At 44.4% G+C, this 22,755-nt stretch overlaps 1 protein-coding gene across 8 annotated transcripts in view; it reads right to left on the minus strand.

Moving 5' to 3' along the window:
- The window catches only part of DHX35 (DEAH-box helicase 35), a 66,403-nt gene that overhangs the window by 39,337 nt on the left and 4,311 nt on the right, over positions 1 to 22,755 (minus strand). For 3 of the 8 annotated variants that reach the window (XM_045053625.1, XM_003983466.6, XM_045053624.1), the window contains exons 2-7: positions 21,785 to 21,918; positions 16,903 to 16,995; positions 9,621 to 9,698; positions 4,469 to 4,573; positions 2,050 to 2,111; positions 1,138 to 1,207 (exon numbers count right to left, since the gene is read on the minus strand). In XM_045053625.1, the coding sequence (XP_044909560.1) occupies positions 1,138 to 1,207; positions 2,050 to 2,111; positions 4,469 to 4,573; positions 9,621 to 9,698; positions 16,903 to 16,995; positions 21,785 to 21,918 (542 nt within the window). Of the gene's footprint in view, positions 1 to 1,137; positions 1,208 to 2,049; positions 2,112 to 4,468; positions 4,574 to 8,635; positions 9,532 to 9,620; positions 9,699 to 16,902; positions 16,996 to 21,784; positions 21,919 to 22,755 lie in introns of those variants that run through there. The other 5 variants (XM_045053627.1, XM_045053626.1, XM_045053629.1 and 2 more) reach the window with 4 other exon arrangements.

Here is a 22,755-nt window from a genome sequence, read left to right on the forward strand (position 1 = left end):
CTAACTGTGGACAGACTCTTAGTGTGGGCATCTTTTTCTAATTTGCACAAACGTGGGACCTCACAGTCTATTTGTGACTCCGTGCCGGGTACCGTCCTACGAATTGTACACGATCTTACTTGAGCCTCACAATAAATTATGATACAGAGCAGCTCTGTCCCAGAGAGCTCTCTCCAGTGACAGAGAGGTTCCGTCCAGTGCAGTAGCCCCTGGCCACGCATGCTTATAGAGCTCTTGAAATTTAGTCAATGTGACAGAGGAACTGCGTTTAAATTTTTAATTCTACTTTCACTAATTGAAATCCGACTAGCCACGGGTGGCTAGTGGCCATATGGGAAAGTGTACTAGCACAGATGGAGACTTCTACTATCCCCATTTGAGAGATACGTAAACCCAGCAGAGTCAGAATTTGAACCCAGGCGGTCTGACCCGGAGTCCATGCTTTTAATCACCCTGTTCTACCACCTACCTCTCTCTAGACTCCTGCGATTAGGACTGCGTCCAAAGAAAACAATCGGAAAGTACGGGGAAGGGAGGCGAGGTAAAACTGAAACAAGACTGGCAATGGGTTGTAATAGGTGAATCCGGATGATGGGCACAGAGGGGTCATTAAGCCCCTCTCTTTACTCCGTGGTATACCTGAAACCTGCTACAGTAAAAAGTTAAAAAAAGAAAAGAAACAAATGCAACAGATTTCATTACAAAGGTGCTCACTGCAGTACTATTGAAAATACTTCAAATCTGGAAGCCATTCAAATGCCTAACAGTAAGGCAAGAGAGAGACATGTGATTATATAGCCATTATTAAAAATAATGTCTTCGGGGACTACTTAATGACACAGAGAAACGATCTCGATGTAATATTAAGAGAGATGTGCGAGATACAAGTTAGCACATACAATCCAATGCCTCTGATGCCAACACAGATTCAGGTACACACACAGATACACACAAGGATAGAAAGAACCGTATCAACATTCTACCAGTAATTTTCTCTGAGCGAGCAGAAGTATGGATCATTTGAATGTCTTTCCTTCATATTTTACTGGATTTCCCAAATTGCTACAATTACTTTCCTAACCAAGCAATAAAACAAAACAGAAACAGAAAAACAAAAGTCTGGCGGCGAAATCACACCTTTTTCAGCAAGCCAATGGCAATGTCTGTGTACAAGGTCCTCTCGTGGGCTTCATCCAGCATGATGGCACTAAGGATCAAAGGGAAGACCTCAGTGAGCATCAAACAAACCACCTGCATAATCCCACCCAGACCATCAAAGGGACTTCTGGGTATCTAGTCCCCATGCAATCACCTTGTATCGAAAGGAGAGCTAAGTAACTCGTCTTTGTCAAGGAGACGACTATTCAGCTAACAAGAATGGTGACACTGACATATCTTGGTGAAGAACGGTGCATATTTTTTTGCTATCTTTAAAGAGTTTTATAACCCACACTGGATTCTCATAGGACCTAATACCTGACTTTTAAATCACAATATAACACATAACCCCACAAAGCACATAGAATTAAGAGCAAGGCCCCCCTACCCGAAGACTGTTAGGCTGCAGATAACAGCACAGAGACATGTGAGCACAGATGGGTCACATGTATACATGGGTGTCAAATGCGACATCCTTCCCCAACATACCCCAGAGCCTGTGCAGGACAACGTTGGTACGTTAATGAGTAATGGACAAAGACACACAGAGTGTAAGTAATTACTTGGACTCTGCATATAATATCCAACCAACATCGCCCATTTCTGTGCTGGCATCCACAGTCACCATCAAGCCGGGGATGTAACAGTGGCCAAGATAAGTATGACGAGTCAACAGATTATTCAAATAATGACAGGGCTTTTAAGGTGCCCATTTTTTACTGTCAGTAAACTCTAAGAAAGCGTCAAAGGTCAAAACAGCCCAGGTAAGGAGGGAAAGCTTTGGGCCAACTGAAGGCAGTTGCAAATCCCAGCTACTGACACAACTGCTTCTCAATCTACTTGTGTGCCTTTCAAACTCCAGGGAAGTTATCATAGGAAAAACACATTTACCTATATTTTGTTAACAACGGATCAACCATCATTTCCCTGACCAACATTCCATCAGTCAGAAACTAAAAAACAGAGACACAAAGTTTTAGAAATAATTCATTTACGCTGTACGTTCATGATTTTTTTTCAAAGCTCAAGTGTAACCAAATGCACACAGCCTCTTTGCCAGTATGCGTACAAGGTAATTCCCACAGAGGACTGAGGAAATGCCCCGACATTTTTGTTATCAAGCCATGGAACTGTTCACAAACAAGACTTCAATCACAGGGTCCGTGGCTGGGGCCTGCAAATCTTCCAGCAGAATCCCACCCGCATTTACTATCTGACATCGGCTCAACCCCGCTTCCTCCGGGCCTGAACTCCCAGTACTGTGGATGAATGGCCATGAAGACAAACCCTGTCTGCGCAAAGAAAGGCCATGAATCTGAGGCCGTTGTTCTTAAGATGTTCCAGGGGCCCCTGGGTGGCTCAGTCGGTGAGCGTCCGACTTCGGCTCAGGTCATGATCTCATGGTTCCCGAGTTTGAGCCCCGCGTCGGGCTCTGTGCGGACAGCTCGGAGCCCGGAGCCTGCTTCGGATTCTGTGTCTCCCTCTCTCTCTCTGTCCCTCCCCAGCTTGCACTCTGTCTCTCCCTCTCTCAAAAATAAATAAACATTAAAAGAATTTTTTAAAAAATGTTCCAACTCAGGGGCGCCTGGGTGGCGCAGTCGGTTAAGCGTCCGACTTCAGCCAGGTCACGATCTCGCGGTCCGGGAGTTCGAGCCCCACGTCAGGCTCTGGGCTGATGGCTCAGAGCCTGGAGCCTGTTTCTGATTCTGTGTCTCCCTCGCTCTCTGCCCCTCCCCCGTTCATGCTCTGTCTCTCTGTGTCCAAAAAATAAATAAACGTTGGAAAAAAAAAAAATTAAAAAAAAAAAAAAATGTTCCAACTCAGACTTGCAGCTCTGAGGTTGCTAACTTGGGCTTCGCCTGCTATTATCTTAAGGAGGCTGGATAGGGCAGTGGTTAAGAAAGGCTGTGGTGTCCGTGGGCTGGAAGCCCGGATCCTCTTTCCGCCTCTCACGAGCTGTGTGAACCTTGGGCAAGTTACCTACCCTCTCTGAGCCTGATTCCTCATTTGTAAAACGGAGATAATAAAGGGATGTACCTCGGAGGGTTACTGTGGTATAACTAAGAGAGACAGTACACGTAAAGTGTTCAGCATGGGACCTGGCACACAGTGTTCAAGAATATCAGCTATTATTATTTCGGATTAACGAATGTTTATAAAATGCTTCAAAAACATGCAGTAGTAACTACATTATTAATGTCGTCTAAAACAGCTCAGTACTTTAACCAGGCTAACCATCTCCCTCGCATGCTATAGCTTAGTGTTTCTACTTTTTGTTTCGTGTTTAAGAACAGGATGCGCTTCCATCCTGAGCCTGGTACCAGCTGCCACAAATACGCAGAGCAGTGAGAAGGAGGACCCACCACCGACGACAGGCAGCAGGTAGGAGCAGAGCACCTTAAAAATGATGGCCAAATGGAATACAGAAGCTTCTCGTCAAAGACTCAGAAACGACCGTTTCAATTGAACAATTTGCTAAATTACCTACTTTAAATATATTTGATGGTACAGAAGAATGTCCCCTTGACCTGGCAAAATCTCAAAGGTAACAAAATACAGGAATCTAGAAAAGAAGATCCCTATTTTTATAAATCACCACCTTGTTTGGTTCATCTGATTATTTTCAACTTTCCTCTGCTGCAAATTGAGAGGTAATGGAGATTCTTATAACCAATTTCCATTTCATCAGGGCATTTTCATTGTTCTGCAGTACTGTCTGATGAGAACGACTCCAGCACTGCCCTGAGGAGCAGACGCCCCGGTGACTGTATACTGATTACCACGGATGCTGATTGTTTCAACAGTAGCAACTAGTCAAAGAACACACAAGTAAAATCTGTCCTCCTGTAAAAATGGCCAAGTTCTAACTTTGGGAATTCCGTGCTTATCAACTGATACTGCCTTGTCCCTGTTGTTAAGTCTTTCGCAGGCAAGTTTCTTTGTTTTGACAGCTGTGTGAATTGGTGGAAAAACAATAAAACACACGGAAGAAAGGACAGCCTCGAGTCCTGGTTCCATCACCAACGGGCACAGACCTCAGACAAGCCATTCAACCTCCCGGACCCTCAACCTCTTCATCTGTTGAACCAAGGGCTTAACCTTCCTTCCAAGGTCCCTTCTGGGCTATGATTCAAGGACTCTCTGGGAGAGCGCCGCACCTCCCACGGACTCATCTCCCTGAGGGCAGGGTGATTTCATACACTTTCTGCCATGGCATCAAGGTCCCCGTCAGCAGCGAGGCTGCACGTTCGTAATTTCCCCCCAATAATCTTCTTGGTTCACAGCACAAAAAGCAGTGTGAGCACTTCACCTTAATTCTCGTGGCCAGTGGGTCGGTGCAGTCATCAAAGCGGATGCAGTAGCCCACCTCGTGGCCCAGCAGCGCACCCCTTTCCTCAGCTACTCTCCCTGCAACCTTTGGGAAGAAAGATCATGCTGAAAACAGAGATGCAGAAATTACTGCACAGAGCACATCCTGTGGAAAAGCTAAAGGTCCCTTATTTTTTGAATAGTATGTGAACACCATGGAGAATGAGAAGAAAAGGGGCAGGTCATCAGAGAGCAAGCATGTGATTTATTCTACACCCAACTTGAGGCAGCTTATAATTAACTACCGTGTAACAATAAGCCGCACAATGGAATCACATAAAGATGTTACAGACCAAAGAAATGGCAGATAAAATTCAAAAGAGCAAAGCCAATGAGAGAATTTTAAAACATGGATATGCCAACATGATTTCAGTTGAGCCACAAATTCGGCTCGGCATTTCCTGGCGGCCGAAGCAAAAAGTTGAAGAAGTGACAAGATTACACCCTAGTAAAGCTTTCTTTAGCACACGGACTAAGGACAAATTTTCACGTCTTCACGCCTCGAAATAAAGTACCTTCCACTGGACCATGAAGGCAGGAGAACGGGAATGATCCCATTCAACACTGGGCCAAGTTCATTTTCCCTTTGGAGGCAGAGCAATGACGTTTCCAGGGGCAGATAACCTAAAACAATTTGCAACAGTGCCCCAGCTACCAAAAAAGCAGTAAAAGGGGAAACAAAAAAGAAGAACGTAGGTTAAAAGATGAAAAAAAGTAACAGGGTGGATAGGCAGGTGAGAAGGTTAATGAAGGACCCAAGTTACCTTAATAAAGTAAGAGTAGAAAACAAGACACATAACAATATATTAGAAAGACCACAATCTATAGCTTTCTTCTTCACTTACCAACATATGACAAATGAGAGGTGAACACAGGAAAGAGAAGACAAAACCCAACGGCAAGAACCCCCACCACCCCTCGAAGGCAAAGGCTGTCAACCCATTAACGGAGAATATTTGAAATAACAGATAAATATCAAAGTGGGAGAGCAATAAAAAGAAAATAAAGAGTTTAATGTTCACCGTATAAACTACCTAACTGAAAAGAACCACAGGCAAACGGTAGTAGAGAGGCTTCCCGGGGACCTGGCACACCGTCCCCCACGCGAGGCAGGCAGCCGGGCGCCCGCTCCCACAGGTGAGATGACCTCTCCACGGAGTCTCCGAGTCCTGGGTCGGGGACGTGGGCCGGCACAGGAGGTGTCTGCAGGCAGGGCTTCCTGCCAGTGCCGCTGGGCTGCGGCGGCCCCAGGGGCAGGAGCCCGGAGCCTCCCTGCACTCAGCCCTCGGGCCAAGCCTTATTACTTCATGATTCGGACACATCTGCTATCCAAGATATTTTATTTTCAAACTTTTTATTTTAGTCTTTCATGTATGATCACATCACTGGACACTGAAAAGGCTTTCTGACAGATTTTTACCTCTACTATTTAAGTTTCACTCCCAATGACTGCATCAACCGGACTGGGTAAATACTATGTTTTTGACACAGGCAAACAAACACAGGGAAAAGGAAACAAAAAGGAGAACCCAGTCACCGAGCACTAACCACCGGCCCGTGCTGTGCTCCAAGTTTCCAAAAACTGTATCTCGCTAAATACGCGCACGGCCCACGAGGTGGGCGAGGTACCCTTGTTTTCCCAGAGGAAGAAACCGAAGTAAGACAGGGTTAGGGCTTGTCCTGAATCACAGGTCAAGGCAGGGCCTGGTCTTGAAGGCGAACCCAGACCCTAGCAGTCCAACAGATATCCTCATTAGGCGGACCGCCTCTCACGGAGATCGAGCAAAGGCTTGCGCGATCTGTTCTCAGCCTCTGAGATGGTTTTCAGAGTTTAGTCTGCACACAAAGTACTTCTTGAGATGTAGCATTCCCAACTTCACAGCTCTATTAACACTACCCCGTTGATTTATACACTCTTTGCCCTTTCAAGAGAAGGCATGGGGCTTCGTGGAAATTATCCATAGCTACAAATTTGGAGCAAAACGCAGAGTGATTAAGAGCTGGGAGTCCGAACTACATACAGGAAAAATTGCTCTAATTCCTAAGTAACTGAGTCATCTTTCAGTGACATAGAAGGTTACTAAGTCTAGTGGTTTCCCAACTGTTATCTCTTGTTTTTACTTACACAGGCTCAGAAAAAATGTTTATCAATAATTTCTGCCTTGAAGACAATCAGAAAATGGACTTTGGGGAAAAAAAAGATGACACAATAATTAAAACTCAGTACAGAGCACAAGTAACTCAAGGCAACAGGATTAGTTTCTCGTCCAGGTAAAGATGGCAAAATAGAGGCATTCCTCTGAAGAGCTAATTTAAAACAATAAAAGAAATAAAACATATTATCAGCCACAACCTGTATCTCCGATGAAAGGAGGAAAGAGCCACAAGGCCAGACAACAAACTGGGAAGCACAGCTGCCAGATGCCCTGAGGCCTGACTCTAGAGAGGCTCCAAGGTCAACCATAGCCGACTACGGCTTAATGTGGCGCCACGGCCCCAACAGTCAGGACGGACAATCCTTATTTTAGGACGACAAGAAACAGCAGCGTGTTCGGGTCCAGAAGACCTAGGACATGTCTCAGTGGAAATCCATTTTGATAGCAGACAATCACAAGGGGGAGAGGACTGAAGGAGAGGCATGCAGTCAGGCAGCAAGTATCGAATCCTAAGTCAGAGAGCCCAAAGAATTTTGTCATGAGCCTTGACAGACCTCTGCAATCACTACGGCGTGCGCCTCGAGCTCCGCAGCCCCACCTTGGCCCAGCAAAGGAGGAGAAGAGATGCGGGGGGAGGCCGTGCGTTATCCAGCCCAGCGGAGCCTCAACATTCTGCGGCCGTCGGTGGCCCACTGCAAGGATGAGCAATTATTATCAAAGTACTAACGTCAGCCCGCCACAGCGAAGCCGACCAGGAAGGAAAGAAAGGCAGGAACACAAGCAAAAAAGCAATTAAAAAGAAATTCTAAAAGTCTTTTCCACGGTTCAATCCTAGCTTCTGGCACACACGAAAAAGGGATCTTCCCAAGAAACAAGCAGGATTAAGGTTTTAAATGGGCAGGTCACAAGTCAGTCTGTGGAGGTCCCCAAATCTCACAGCTTCCATAGGACAGACACTTGAGAGGCTTTTCTCAAATTTGAGAACAATTCCCCAAATGTATACAATGCTACAAACAACCACTTACAAAATTAAAGAAACTTTTCCTCAGTGGCAATAATAAAAAGCAAATGTGAATCGACTGTTCCAGGGAAACACGAAAATGTTGCTCTACTCCCTCTGTAAAAAAAAGCATAGGAAATCACTGTGGTGTGAAGAGGCGATCCATGGCAAGGCAGTCAACAACTGCCGGCCAAAAGGATTTACAGAAATGTGTCAGGCAGTTAATAATAACACTGTGTTATTTTTCTGGGTTTTTAAAAAAAATTTGTAATATTATCACCTTTAAAATTTGTAATGTATTGTAATATCTCCTCCCATTTTAGACATTTATTTTGAGGGAGAGAGAGAGAGAGAGAGAGAGAGAGAGAGAGAGAGAGAGAAAGAGAGAGAGAGAGAGAGAGAGAGAGAGAGACAGTGTGCGTGCACATGCAGGGGAGGGGAGAGAGAGAATCCCAATGCAGGGCTCAAACTCGTGAACCATGAGATCACCACCTGAGCTGAAACCAAGAGTCAGACAACTGGGCTACCCAGGCGCCCCTCACTTCTCTTTTAAAGCAAAACAAATAACAAAACAAAACAAAATGAAAAAAACCTTCAAAGAAGTGATTATGAGACCCAAGTAGAGATATAAAGGAACCCAAACAGAATACATTTGACTAAAAACAATCACAAACATTGCGGACAGGCTTGGAGAAATCTTACAAAAGAAACCGCAAAAGAGCAGATGATTCCAGAGATGGTGATAAACACTAAAAGCAAACAAAGGATATCTAATATCACTGAATTGATGCCCTTACACAAAAGAAAACATATATGGAACGGAAGTTTGCCAACATCTAACAGAAGAAAACCTGAGATTTGAACCTGAAGGCGGAAAGTTCTTCCACATTTAAGAAAAAATGAGACAGAACAATCAGCATCGAGACGTATCCCGGCACAAAAACAGGCTTACAAGCAGGGAAAGTGAGCCAGGAGGGCAGCGGAGAGAACCCGCTGGAACTCAGGCATCTACACAGTGATCCTCCAGGCCAAGGGCAGTGCAGTGTCTGTACAGTTCCTAGGGAAAGAGAGTGTGAACCAAGAATTTCGTAACAAAGACCACAATCAAACGTTCTCAGGCACAGAAAATTCAGCCAATGAAGAAATAAGGCAAAATGAACCATTCGAGATTAGCAAAACCACGGAAGAGAACTGGCGATGAACACTGGCTCTATTTAAACTAGAATTAAAGTTCATCAGCTGTGGGAGTGATTGGTGATTACAGGAAAAGAACATGTATTTATAACCCTTGAAATTAAAAATCCTAGCACTGCATCTATAACAAACAGAGGGAGAAAATATACAGAGAGTAAGTGTGCGTTTGTTCGTCTGTCACAGGAAACTACGAACGTGGTTTCAAAAACAAGTAACATCGTCAAGCTCTTTGGAATCTTTTTTCTTAGTTTTTAAGCTCTCATACGTTTTCCTGTGGCGAACACCCACCTCTCCCGCGTTCAGCACCGACTCCTGCTTCACTCCAGTTTCCCCTTTTGTTAAATCCAACAAAGGCAAATGCACAGCCGGGACCCCATGTTTGCAGAACTACTCCCGTCCATCCAACCGATTCATCTTTACGTGAACATAAAAGCAGAGCTTGGAACGATGTTCACAAATGTTCAAAAGGTTTTCACTGGGCGAAGAGATTTTCGTTTTCTCATTATTTTTTGTTTGTTGTGATTTCCTCTGTACTTTATTACTACTTAAAAAATTCGTCAAGCTCATACAAGCACCAACTTTGCAAAAGTAAGCAGGTCACAGCTCTTTTTAAACTGAAGAATTAAAATACTTAAGGAGCCACCTCGTATTCACTTGGAGCTCTCAGGAAACAAGAAAACAAAATAAGCCACTGAAAACAGAAGACGCAGATGGAGTTTTTGCAACACGGAAAAGAGACTCACTGTGACAGCTGCCACTCTTCGGGGCTGGGTCACTCCCACGACTCTTCCTTCGGCCGTCCAGCCAGCTTCTGCAAGGTACTGCAGAAAAAAGCACACCTAAGTTTGCACGCGACACCACTTCTCCAGAACCCACTTCCCCCAAGGTAACCTCGTCTTGGGTCAAAATCGCCGACAAAGTTAGTAACAGAGGGTTCTGATCCCAGCAGACATTTTGGAAATTATTTTGCAAAGGAGGGATCTGAGGCTTGGAAATGTTAGGTAATTTGCCTGCGTTCACATCAGAGCTAATAATCAGAAGAACCAAGGCACATGGTCAACATTCTGACGCTCCGGTCTTACTAATTTCCAGGTGCCAGTGCTGCCTGGAGGAATAAACAGCTATCCGTGGGTCACACAGAACGCTGCCGAATCCACAGAACAAAGAATTTTAAAGTACACGCCGAGCCAACTCAATGTAAATATCAACCATACAAAACATCTTAGTCAGATTAAATAAAAATAACTGGGTTTTGTCCATGTACATACGCCATTACATCAGTACACAAAAAATTTGATTATGTGTATTTATCTGATTTATTTACACATTTATTTGCTTTATGTATTCATTTGTTATATATTTATTTTATCGTTTACATTTTTAAAGCCTAAGGTGGGTAACAGTGGTTACCAGTTATATATTTTTATAACATCGACATTGTTTCACCAGGAGTACATATTCTACAGTAAGAAAAAAAAGAACAAAAATGCCATTACATAAAAACGTACCTGCTCACTTGTTCAAAAGAAATGAGGGAAGGAACTAGAGAGAATGCCGGTCTACGAAGGATTGGCAGGAAAAAGGGAGAAATAGAAACAGGGCAGCAGGGGACGAAGAGGGAGTGACAATGTTCTGAGTAGATGATTTTGTGGAGCTCTGACTCTTAGAGCCAGTCATGTTTCACGTGCTCTTCAAGTACCCAAAAAATAAACAAGCTGACCGAGATGTAAGTGAGGAGAAATCAGAAGGAAATACAAACGCTAACACATGGCCCTTTCTGTAGTACAAATGAATAACGTGATCACAACGAAGCCAGTGGAAAAGACCTAACCTAAGTAACTGGAGAACAATGTTCGGACTGGATGCTGTAAAGCCAAAGACAAAGAGAACTGTGATCCAGTTAGTAAATGTTAGTAAATAAGCAAATGGGCATATGGGTTAGCAATTCTAAAAGTGCTTTATGTTTATACTAGAATCTAACACATAAGTTAACACACTGTAAACAATGAGGTCTGAGTTTCTCCCTGTTGGAGAAAAGTTACAAATCAAGAAAGGCTAAAATGAGCCCTGTGGTGTGGGACTGGAATCAGAAGTATCGGCATAAGTTCAAGGTTTTTAATACATATACAGATTGACATAGATATACAGATGCTCTTGTATGTGGGGATTGGAAGTCACATAAAGATTTCCTAAATCGACCCACTGAAGACTCACAGCAATGTCACCTCAGTAGCAATGGGCACCCGAGCACCCAAATCTTGATTTCTAAACACCATTCTCCAATAAAGGAACCAGGGCTCCTTGCAGAGTGTTGGATTCCAGGTCTAGTGCAGGGAAAACATTAGACAAGCCTGGAACATCCTACGGTACCAGAAGGTAAGGAAAGGTTCAAAAAAAAAGGATGGAGGCTTTTAGAAAGAACACAGGGCCTAAGTAAAGGAGCTCCTGATGATCAAACTAACAAACTAAAAAGGATAGCACTGGATTTTAACCCACAGAACAAAATATAGAGCCATGAATCCACATTGATGTACATAAATAATTGAATAAATAAATAAATGAGCGAGAAAAAACAGTTCTTCCTTACAGAAGATTCCATTTAATGAAGGAAAAAAAAGAGAAAAGAGAAAAGTATTAAGCAAACACCTGAGTAACTGCTGCAGACAAGATCCACTGAGAGAGGGGCATCTGGGTGGCCCAGTCAGTTAAATGTTTGATTTCAGTTCAGGTCACATATGGTCCTGCAGTTCGTGAGTTCGAGCCCTGCATCGGGCTCCTCGCACTAACAGTGTGGAGCTGGCTTGGGATTCTCTCTCTCTCTCCCTCTCTCTCTGCCCCTCTCCTGCTTGTGCGCGCGCTCTCTCTCTCTCTCTCTCTCTCTCAAAATAAATTAATTAATTAAAAGAAAAAAACAAAAGATCCACTGAGGGATGCTAACGTTAGGAGGCAAATCCTGAAGGGAAGGGGAGTATCTGCAGTCTAAAAATATCTCCCCCCAAGGATATTTACCAACTACAAAGGGAAAGACAGTAACTTTACACGCAAACCCTGGCACCTTAACCAAGATGAACCTCGCCAGTGATCAGACATTAGCATCTCAAACCCCGTGATATGACGCACTGAGAAGGATACAGCAATTCTGTGGTATTCTTTCCCAAAATGCATCAATGCATCAGCCCATTCTAATCATGGGAAAACATCATGCAAATCCAAACTGAGAGGGATTCCAGAAAATAAATGCTCAGTACTCTTCAAAAATGTCAAGGTCACGAAAGATGAGAAAGACAGACTCCAGGCTAGGACACTGTGCCAGCCTAGAGAAGACTAGGCAGAAATAACAACTAACTGCAACATGGGGTCCCGGATCTTGGAACTGGAAAAGGACACTGGTGAGAAAACTGAAGAGACTGGGTACGATCTCCAGCCCAGCTGTTGCACCATACCAGCAGTGATGTCCCGCTTTTGATTACTGTACTAGGGGAGGTGGGGTGAGAGGTTTAAGGGAATTCTGCATTGTTTTTGCAACTGTTCCATTCGTCCAGAATTAGCTGGAAATAACAGTTTAAAAAAAAATGACTAAGGAACAACATGTTTTAGATAATGTAGGTTTTTTGCTATAAAAACTGTCAAGTTTCTCTCTCTTCTATTAAACGTTAAACACATACACAAGACACTACCAACCACACCAAACAACACAAACGCAAAACCAGAGCCACAAGAAACAATAGTTACAGGGCGCCTGGGTGGCTCGGTCCATGGAGCATCTGACTCTTGATTTTGGCTCAGGTCATGATCCCAGAGTCATGGGATCAAGTCCTGCGTCGGGCTTCTCACTGGGTGTGAAGCCTGCTTGAGATTTTCCCTCCCTCCCTGCCCCCCCATCTCTCTCTCCCTCTCCCCCTCTGCCACTCTCCCCTGCATGCTCTCTCTAAAATAAAGAAAAAAAAAAAAACTTAAGAAAAAAAATGAAATAATAGCCAAGATTCAAGGACTACATTATTAAGTGCCAGAACTGTGCTGAGCACCTTGCACACACAAGCCCATTTAATCCTCGCAACAAATCCTATAAGGAAGGTTAACAGCGTCATCAACAATGTAGAGATAAGCAAACAAAGAGATCACATAACTTGTCCCGGGACAGATTAAAAATCTAAGCCCTGGAATTTAAGCTCTGCAAACCGCAGCCCTGTCACAAAACTGGGACACAATTCTCCCATCCAAAATAAAACATACATAACTGTAGTCAATCGCTTAATAACAGTGGTAAGCGAAAGAAAAAGAATTTCCATAATAACAAACAACCTGTCCACGAAGCCAGTCTCCTCAATACACCTGTGATTCAGACTTCTGCATGCTAATGACCACTGACAGATGGAAATGAAAAGCTGCTGCGGAAGCGGGTATAGTGTTGCTATCAAAAGGCAGTGCTTGGGGCGCCTGGGTGGCGCAGTCGGTTAAGCGTCCGACTTCAGCCAGGTCACGATCTCGCGGTCCGTGAGTTCGAGCCCCGCATCAGGCTCTGGGCTGATGGCTCGGAGCCTGGAGCCTGTTTCCGATTCTGTGTCTCCCTCTCTCTCTGCCCCTCCCCCGTTCATGCTCTGTCTCTCTCTGTCCCAAAAATAAATAAAACGTTGAAAAAAAAATTAAAAGAAAAAAAAAAAAAAAAAAAGGCAGTGCTATGTCACGCTGAATTCCATCTCCGCTCTTTTTAAGGGTCACCAAATCCGGTCCTCTTGTTAAGGAGTGGGATTAGGCAGCACTCCATCAAAAACAGCACTAATAAAAATTGTAGTAAGGAAGCTTGTTTGCATAATCCATTGTTTGGACAGAGCTCTGGGAAAAAATATCATCTGGGTTCTACATATAGTTTGTGAAATTGCAAAACTGGTGTTTGGTGCTTCAGCATGCAGTACTTTTCCAAGGAAAGACATTATATAAATCCAGCAAGACGGTTTGTTAAGAAAACCTGCTCCATATTCTTGCCATGACCTTCAGCTCCTCACTCAGCCTGTCCAATTTTCCTAGGCCATAATAAGAAGTTGTGGTAATCTCGGAGAAGAGAAACTCCGTGGTGAGGAAGGGGAGATGATCCGTCCACACGAGGGGTAGCAGGTATTCGGACCAACAATATAATCATCTATCACAATGACCTAGCCAATTTCACCAGCAAAGCTTAGGAGACTCACGCTTTACCGTTTATTCTTTTGTGCTTTTTTCAACTGTGTACCAGAAGAATGCATTAAAAAAACACAGTGCCTGTAAGAAAAGACAGTTCCTTAAAAGTAATTAAATTCACATGTACGTGCCCTTGGATCCATTACCTCCATAACTCCTCTATTTATTCTGGAAGTATACCCATATGCGTACAAAATGATACATATGAAAATTGACTCACTTCATCACTGCGATAATACAAAACTGGAAACAACCTAAACGCCTCTCAACTGGGAACTGGTAAAATAAATTATGGAGAATCTATGCAACTGAAAAATGACACATTAAGTGGAAAAAAGGACCAGGTACATTAAAGCATGGATACGTGCCACCATTTGTGCTTTAAAAAGAGGTACACGCACACTTTTCTGTAAACGCAATAAGAAAATCTCTATCTGCGAAACTACTAACATCCGTTGTATCTGTATAAAGGAAATGAGTATCAGAAGATAGGGCAAAAGAGAAATCCTTTCTTTTGATGTTCTTCCATGCCTTTGAATTTTAAACGACGTGAACCTATTAAATATTCCTCCAAAATTAAAAAGATGAAAATAAAGTAAACGTTAAAATAAACCTTAAAATTTAAAACGAATTACCTTCGTTCGCTGCCACACTGCCCAGGCTGGATCCTCAGACCCCGCTCTCTGGCCTCCAGGCCACTCTTTCCCTGGACTCGCCGCTCAGCAGGCCCTCTCTCTGTTACCTGGCAGCCAAGCCTTGCTGGGGGAAATGACCGGATCGTTGTGCTGTACTGTACTATGGATCCAAATATCTGCCACCCACCTGATAGGAGGATTACATATACCGCCACCCTACTGCTATCCGGCCTGGCCGTGAAACTTGCTTTCTCCAAGGCAACGTGAGGAGTGCCACAACCAGTCACGAGTCCTGACACCTGAGCCATCTCACAATTCCGCCATCTACCGTGAAGACTCCCAAGGCCCAGACAAGAACTGGGCCAGCATCCTAGGTCCCAATGACCATGTGAAGCAGCCATCTTGGGTCATCGACCCAAGACCACACGGCGTAAAGAAGAAATACACCTTTGTGTTCTTAAGCCACCGAGATTTTCAGGTTCTTTGTTAACATAACACAGTTAGGTTGAGATGACTAAATAAGCATACAGACTGACTCCAAAACAAACTGAGACCACCTCAACTCACGTGGCCCATCTTTCACCCTTGCTCCCTCCTCCACATCACTGCTAATGTCCTCATCTGTAACATGAAGGTAATAATAACAGTACCCGCCTGGCAGGGTCACTGGGAATTAAACAGAGTAACGTGTGCAAAGTGACCACTTTATGTAGCACTTGTTCACTACTCATGACTTGTTTCATGATGATGATGGCTGGGATTATCACGACTCTCTGGTAGTCTCTTGGTAACTTGGCGTGGCCCTTCTCCCGTGGCTCTCTGCAGGAAGCAAGTAATTTGCTAGGGGCTTGATACCACGTGCACCTGTCTTCCTTGCAGCTCGCCATGTGCCCTGCCGTCCTTCCTCTACTGCTGTCCGTTCCCTTCCGCCTGTCTTTCCCGGGCTACACATTAATCACCGGGGGACCTTTTAAGAAATACCTATGTCTGGGTCACATCCTAATCCCATTATTGGGTCGGGTAAAAGAAGTTATATTATCTCTTTATACAAGTTCAAAAATAGGCAGAACAGGGGCGCCTGGGTGGCTCAGTCGGTTAAGCGGCCGACTTTGGCTCAGGGCATGATCTCGCAGTTTGTGAGTTCGTGCCCCACGTCGGGCTCTGTCCTGACAGCTCGGAGCCTGGAGGCCGCTTCAGATTCTGTGTCTCCTCCCCTCCCCCACTTGTGCTCTGCCTCTCTCTATCAAAAATACATAATTTTTTTTAATTTAAAAAAAAAAAAGGCAGAACAAATCTGTGGTATGAGAAGCCAGAATAAGAAATACCCTTGTGTTGCAGGAACAGGAGGAGAGGCCAGGAGACCAGAAGGGGACACAAGGGGACTTCTGGGGCTCTGGTAATAGTGTTCTGCTTCTTGATCTGGGTGCTGGTAACACAGGTGTATTCACTTGTGAAAATTTATCAAGCTGTACAATTATGACATGAGAACTTCTCAACATGCGTTTTATACTTCAATAAAAATCTACATTAAAAAGGAAAGAAAGACCTGCAACGACCCCCATCCCTGACCACTTACTTGCACATCACTCTTCACCCTCATAAGACATACTTTGATCTCACCCTAACTGTGAACTCTTGCTGAGTCCCAAACACTTCTCACACCCCAGCAGCGCTGAGCACAATATTCCCTGGAGGAGAACGTCTTCCCACCAGCTGCCATGGGTGTTCAATGTCTACTCTAAATGTCATTTCTCTTACAAGGCCTTTCCCGATCCTTCTGTCAACTTGTGTCCACGCTAGATAGGGCTTTGCCCTGCACGGGGGGTTCCTTCCACTCCCACGGGGGGTATTTCTTCAGTCGTCCATTTTTATTTACAACTATAGCAGTATTCCTTTTACTTTCCTCTTCACCTGTAACTATTCGAAGGCCAAAACTACACATTACACCTCTTTGAAGGAGCCCCCACCGTTCCTTTCAGAGTATGGCTATTCAATCGTTACCGTGGAATTATATTAAATCCAAGACGAGTGTTACTTTGACACTAATCAAAGAAACCACAAGAGCCAGAAGTTGAATACAAAACATCCAGTTGGGTTGATATTTTCTCTCTGATGGCAGATCTTAAAAACGCAAATTATAGTAAAGAGAGTTCTCAAGTTGCAAAACCCTTCCAGTCAAATATAAGTGCAAAGACACATCGAAGCGTATACTCACTTGTGGGATCTGTGTGCTCTTTCCACATCCCGTCTCTCCGACAATCACCACTGTCTGATAGTTTTCGACCAAGTATAATATATGATTCCGAAGCTGAAAAATACAACCCTACGTTGTAAGAAGCCATACGTTTCCTCAAAAGAACGAAACACTTTTAAACATTATGAAATGAGCTGTCGGCCAAAGGCAAGTCAATTTTAAAAAGAACTATCAAAATGTATTTCCAACTCGCAGACATACTGTTGGTGTCTATATAAGCTGAACCAAGTGCAATTGAGAGCAATAACTCACCAAAATATACAATGTACTTAACCTTTAATTCAACATGGTCACTTCCAAAGAGTTTAATTGCAGACGTACTAATACATGTGAACAAAGAAGTGCACATACAGCACACTCACTGAAGGGTTGTTTATAACAGCCAAAACTTCAACCGGTCTAAATGTTCACTAACAGGGTTGAGTCAGTTATGATACACTCCAATAACGGAATACACATGGTTGTTAAAAAGAACGAATGTCTATTTGCACTGATAACCAATGGTCAACAAGGTATGTTAAGAGAGGAAAGCAAGACACAGAACCATGTAAATAATACACTACCATTTATGCCTTTAAAGAAAGGATAAATACATATATGCTTACGTACAAGCTCTCTTTGGGAAAAACAAAACAAAACAAAACAAAACAAAACAAGAAACTGGTCATTGTAACGTCTCCAGGAGTGGAAGAGGGTGGCCAGGGAGGGGCAAGGATGTGAAGGAGACCTTTACACTTTGTACAATTATGTATTATCTAATTACAAATTCTTCCATTTATTAACTGGGGGGAAAAAGAAAGAAAGAAAGAAAGAAAGAAAGAAAGAAAGAAAGAAAGAAAGAAAGAAAGAAAGAAAGAAAGAAAGAAAGAAAGAAAGAAAGAAAGAAAAAAAAGAATATGCTTTCACCTCTACCTCTATATCTGAGTTCACACTACAGCACCTGTAGGTTGCATCTAGATTTCAAGTGAGCCTTCCTTTACCCATTTAGTGTGAGCAGAAATACTGGTTTGGCCCCTGAAAACTCAGATCATTTCCACATCCTGTCTACTTAGCTTCAGGATATATTTTTGTACCCGCATTTGTTTACAGATGCACCTGATATTCCAGAGAGTCATGAAAGTATTCCCTAACTACCTGGTTTGGAATGAAGTAAGCCCTGCCAAGTTCCCGCACTCTGACCACCACTCAACCCATCTGATTCTGCACCAATAATGTGGTGAGGATTGGGAGAGCAGAAAGGCCGCCTAACTGACCCAGTAAGGTACTGGCTGTTTGGAGTTTTTGAATTTGGCATATGGGGTCTAAGCATGTAGTTCTCACATCTTAGTGTGAAAAACCTCTTAGGATATTTGTTAAAAAATGAAGATTCCTAAGGCACCTGGGTGGCTCAGTCGGTTAAGCATCCGACTCTTGATTTCAGCCCAGGTCACCATCTCACGGTTCATGAGTTCGAGCCCTGTGTCGGGCTCTGCGGTGTTGGCATAGAGCTTGCCTGAGATTCTCTCTCTCCCTCTCTCTCTGCCCCTCCCCTGCGCGCTCCCTCTCTCTCTCTCTCTCTCTCTCAAAATAAGTAACACTTAAACAAAGTAAAAATGAAGATTCCCAGCCCTACCCTCAGGGTTTGATTCAGCAGGTTTAGGACAGAGCCCAGGAATCGGCATATCTCAAGCCCCCAAAGGAGAGCCTGCTGCAGGTGACCTATACTGACTAGCCTACACGCTGGACTTTGTGCTTTCTTTTGTTTTGGGTAAGGGAAGGTGAGAGGTTTGGGATCTTTGCAGGTATTTTGTAAATGGAAAATCCATCCAGTCGATGGGTGAATGGATAAATGGACGGATGGTCAAGGAAAACTTGAAAGACAATCTGAATACAGACAGAAACAGACAAGACATTCCAGGAAAGGGAAATAACATAAGCAAAAGAAAGAAAACGGAAACAAGCAAATAGTACCAACTCTATTCAAGGGGCACCAACAAAAGCCCACGAAAAGCTCCGGGAATGGTTTGGAAATGATTACGAGAAGGGTGGTCCCGGCTTCCCTGTGAAAGGCCGTGCATGCAGAGCGAGAGTCTGGACTTTCCCGGGGGGCGTTGGATGGGCTGTCAGTGCTGTGAGAAAACCGGGCAGCACCACACGAGACTGGGCACGAAAAAACAGAAGGCAATTAATTCATACGTCACATCCTAAATACGAAGGACTGCGAATGGAGAAGTCCAGTGGGTGACAACAGAGAGAGAAATGACAAAATTTCCAATTTGGAGACAGAGAATGACACTACCACCCAGAGGCCCAAGCAGGGAAATCCAAGAGCTGGTGAGGAGGGGGGGACTGAGCTTCAAGAGGCGGCTGTTGAGGGAGTAAGAGGAAACCTCTCATAGCGGCGTCAGGGCCCTAATGGGAACATCAGCCGACAGGAGGCAGTCGAGGAGCAGGCAGCCTTGTAAGTCATCAGGGGAAAGGGAGTGACTTTAAATTTATTGCCCCTTTCGTTTCAGTTTGTTTTTAAATCTACTTTTGGTTAATGGTGCAGGGGTTGGTGAATGAGTTAACTTTTACCCTTTTTGTCTACATTTATCTTTAACATCTCAAGAGATCCAAAATGTGCTTACATTTAAATTGTTTTGCTTAGGGGCGCCTGGGTGGCGCAGTCGGTTAAGCGTCCGACTTCAGCCAGGTCACGATCTCGCGGTCCGTGAGTTCGAGCCCCGCGTCGGGCTCTGGGCTGATGGCTCAGAGCCTGGAGCCTGTTTCCGATTCTGTGTCTCCCTCTCTGTCTGCCCCTCCCCCGTTCATGCTTTGTGTCTCTCTGTCCCAAAAAATAAATAAACGTTGAAAAAAAAATTTTTAAAAAAAATAATAAATTGTTTTGCTTATCAATAACTTATATCCCTCTTCTTACCATTTTAATTTCCGTCAACGTATGTTAAATCTTGATGGCTTTTTCCCACTGTTTCATTTATCATATATTATAAGTTCAGTTGGAGAATGAAGAACAGTCCAGAAAAGGCCAAAACTCAATACTTGGTAAACAGTAATTATCTGTGTACTCGAACGTTTACTGTATGTCAGGTACCCAGCTAAAGGCTCGATGTGGATTAGCTCGTCTGGGCCCCTTATGGATCCTCTGAGGTAGGTGCCATCAGTCCCATGTCACAGATAACAAAACAGAAGCTCAGATGGTCAAGCAAGATCGCACAGCACACAAGCGATGAAGCTTGGGTCTGAACTCTAAAGTCGAGCTCCAGAGTCTCGATACTTCACCGCAGTTCAGGCTGTCCCTTACCACTGAGGCAGCAACAGTGAACCTATAAGCTTATCTCCTGAGGGGCAAACCTGTTTACACTCACACGTACTGGATGAGGCTAATCACCTGAGGGAGAAATCCAGAAACATCAGTACACGAGGGACTAAAATGTTTGGGGCCACATAAAGCTCTAACCAAGGTGACTTGGCTAACGTAAGAAGGATTCTGCTTCAAATCCACTTGGAGAAAGCACGAATTAATAGAAGAGAAATCATTAGCACAGTCTATACAGAGGGACTCCCTTAGCAGAAGAACTTGGCAGCCTTCCCCCAGCACTGTCCAAGCGAAAGAGAGACAATCACGGGTGCTGGTGGCCACACCTACTCAGGTCATTCCAGAGGCACCTCGTGAGGCAGGGAGAGCTCGTCACCTTTGATGGGGGGGCTATATGAAAGAAATATTCTTCAGCTATATCTAAATGGCCTTTGGCCCTGCACTCACTTCCCAATTATAATTTGGCTTCCCATGTGGTCTTGGCAACAGGGAGAAAGTGTGTCCATGGACCGTGTCTGTCCGTACTGAAGAACTATGGCTATAAATGAACATATTCTGAATTCTAGTTTATGCTCTGGCCTCTTGAGATAAATACGTCCACTTCATGAGACCAATAAAGTGTCTAGATGTGCACACAGCCCATAACAACCACCCACATCCCGTCACTGGGTCAGTTGGAGTTGACCTCTTCCACCAAAACAACCTCACATTCCCAACTAGTCTTGTTTAAAATTTGCCTTTAAAAATAAAGCTAAGGGGCGCCCGGGTGGCTCAGTTGGTTGAGCATCCGACTGGCTGAGGTTATGATCTCGCGGTTCGTGAGTTTGAGCCCCACGTCGAGCTCTGTGCTGACAGCTCGGAGCCTGGAGTCTCCTTCGGATTCTGTATCTCCCTCCCTCTCTACCCCTAACCCACTTGCATTCTGTCTATGTCTCTCTCAACAATAAATAAACATTAAAAAAAAATGTTTTAATGAAGCTAAAACTGGCCATACGTTGGTTAATTTGTTGAAGCTGGAGGCATAGAAGTTCGTTGTGCTATTTTCTCTACTCTTCTTTATATTTTAATTTGTCCACAACTGAAAGCAAAGTTTTTCAATACATAAGATTTAACTAAAAAAAAACCTTAAGGACTTTCAAGATTGATATGGTTAACTAACACACACATATTTTGAAAAGCTAATCCCCTTACATAAGGGTAGCTCTGAGCTCACTGTGTTCTGAAGAATCTTTTTTTTTTTTAATTTATTTTTTTAATGTTTACTCATTTTTGAGAGACAGAGCGCATGAGTGGGGAAGGGGCAGAGGGAGAAGGAGACACAGAATCCGAAGCAGGCTCCAGGCTCCAAGCTGTCAGCACAGAGCCCGACGCGGGGCTCGAACTCACGAACCGTGAGATCATGACCTGAGCCGAAGTCGGACGCTCAACTGACTGAGCCACCCAGGCGCCCCTCTAAAGAATCATTAAGAGTCCACTTCAGTACCAAGTACGGAGCCACTGCACGCTGCTTTGGACCAACAGACTGCGCATTCTTATTCAGTGTACCTTGAACACCGGCAGCTTCTGCCTCTGCTGCTCTATGGAAAGGGCAGCGTAAGGATTGTAAACAACGGTTGTTGCAGAATTTTCGGCTAGACTCTGTCTCTCTTCAGAGATGCTGACGCCGGGTCCCTCTGTACCTGCAACAGAAATGCTTTTTTCAGATGCTCTGATGCAACCAACGAACAGAAAAATGTGCAGACGTTGCAAATTCAAAGACGAAGGTAAACAACACCAGCAATGCGCTTTATCTCAAACTACTAAAAGAGAATCAACTTTAACTTGAGGAAAGCATCTAGGAAAGGACCTAGGAAAATACAAAAATCTTCCCTAAAAGCGTCAAGAACAGAGATGAGAGTCCCACTGGGCTCCAAACTGGCCACACGTAACTGTATGTCACAGAGGACAATATGCTTTCAGGCCCGGCCTCCACATATTACTACTAATTACTGAAAGTGACAGAAACCCAATGGAAATTGGCAGAGGCGAAGGAGGGGCGGCACTACCGCAGGACTGCAGCAGCAAGGCCTGGGGACGCCAGGGACCGGGTACTCCAAAGCTGCGCTGGCTTTCTTTCTCTCATCTCAGAGCCTCTCAATCAGCTCCCTTCTGTCGCTAAGTTTGGCTTCTTGTAGCAGCTGGAATCAAGGCTGCTGACAGGGCCAGAGCTCAGGCTCACCCTCCCTCACCGATCACCCATTCGCTCACCCGACAAGGACAGGAGGGCAAGAGATACCGCAGCGAACACTACAGAGGCAGGCCCTCCCCTCTGCAGCTTGCTTGCTTCTTTTATTCTGCCTCCCAAGAGAATGTAACTTAGTGCGTGAAGTGGTTCTAAGTGCTAAGGAGAAAATAAAAGACTAGGTAAGGGGGATCGGGAGTCCCAGGTGTGTGTGGTCTGGAGGGTGGGGAGCCTCTCCTCCCAGGTCAGGTCCAAAGCCCAGCCTGATCCGATCAACCAAGGCCAGTGGAGCGGG

The sequence above is a fragment of the Felis catus genome, chromosome A3 (assembly GCF_018350175.1).
Source record: "Felis catus isolate Fca126 chromosome A3, F.catus_Fca126_mat1.0, whole genome shotgun sequence".
In the NCBI taxonomy this organism is placed as follows: domain Eukaryota; kingdom Metazoa; phylum Chordata; class Mammalia; order Carnivora; family Felidae; genus Felis; species Felis catus.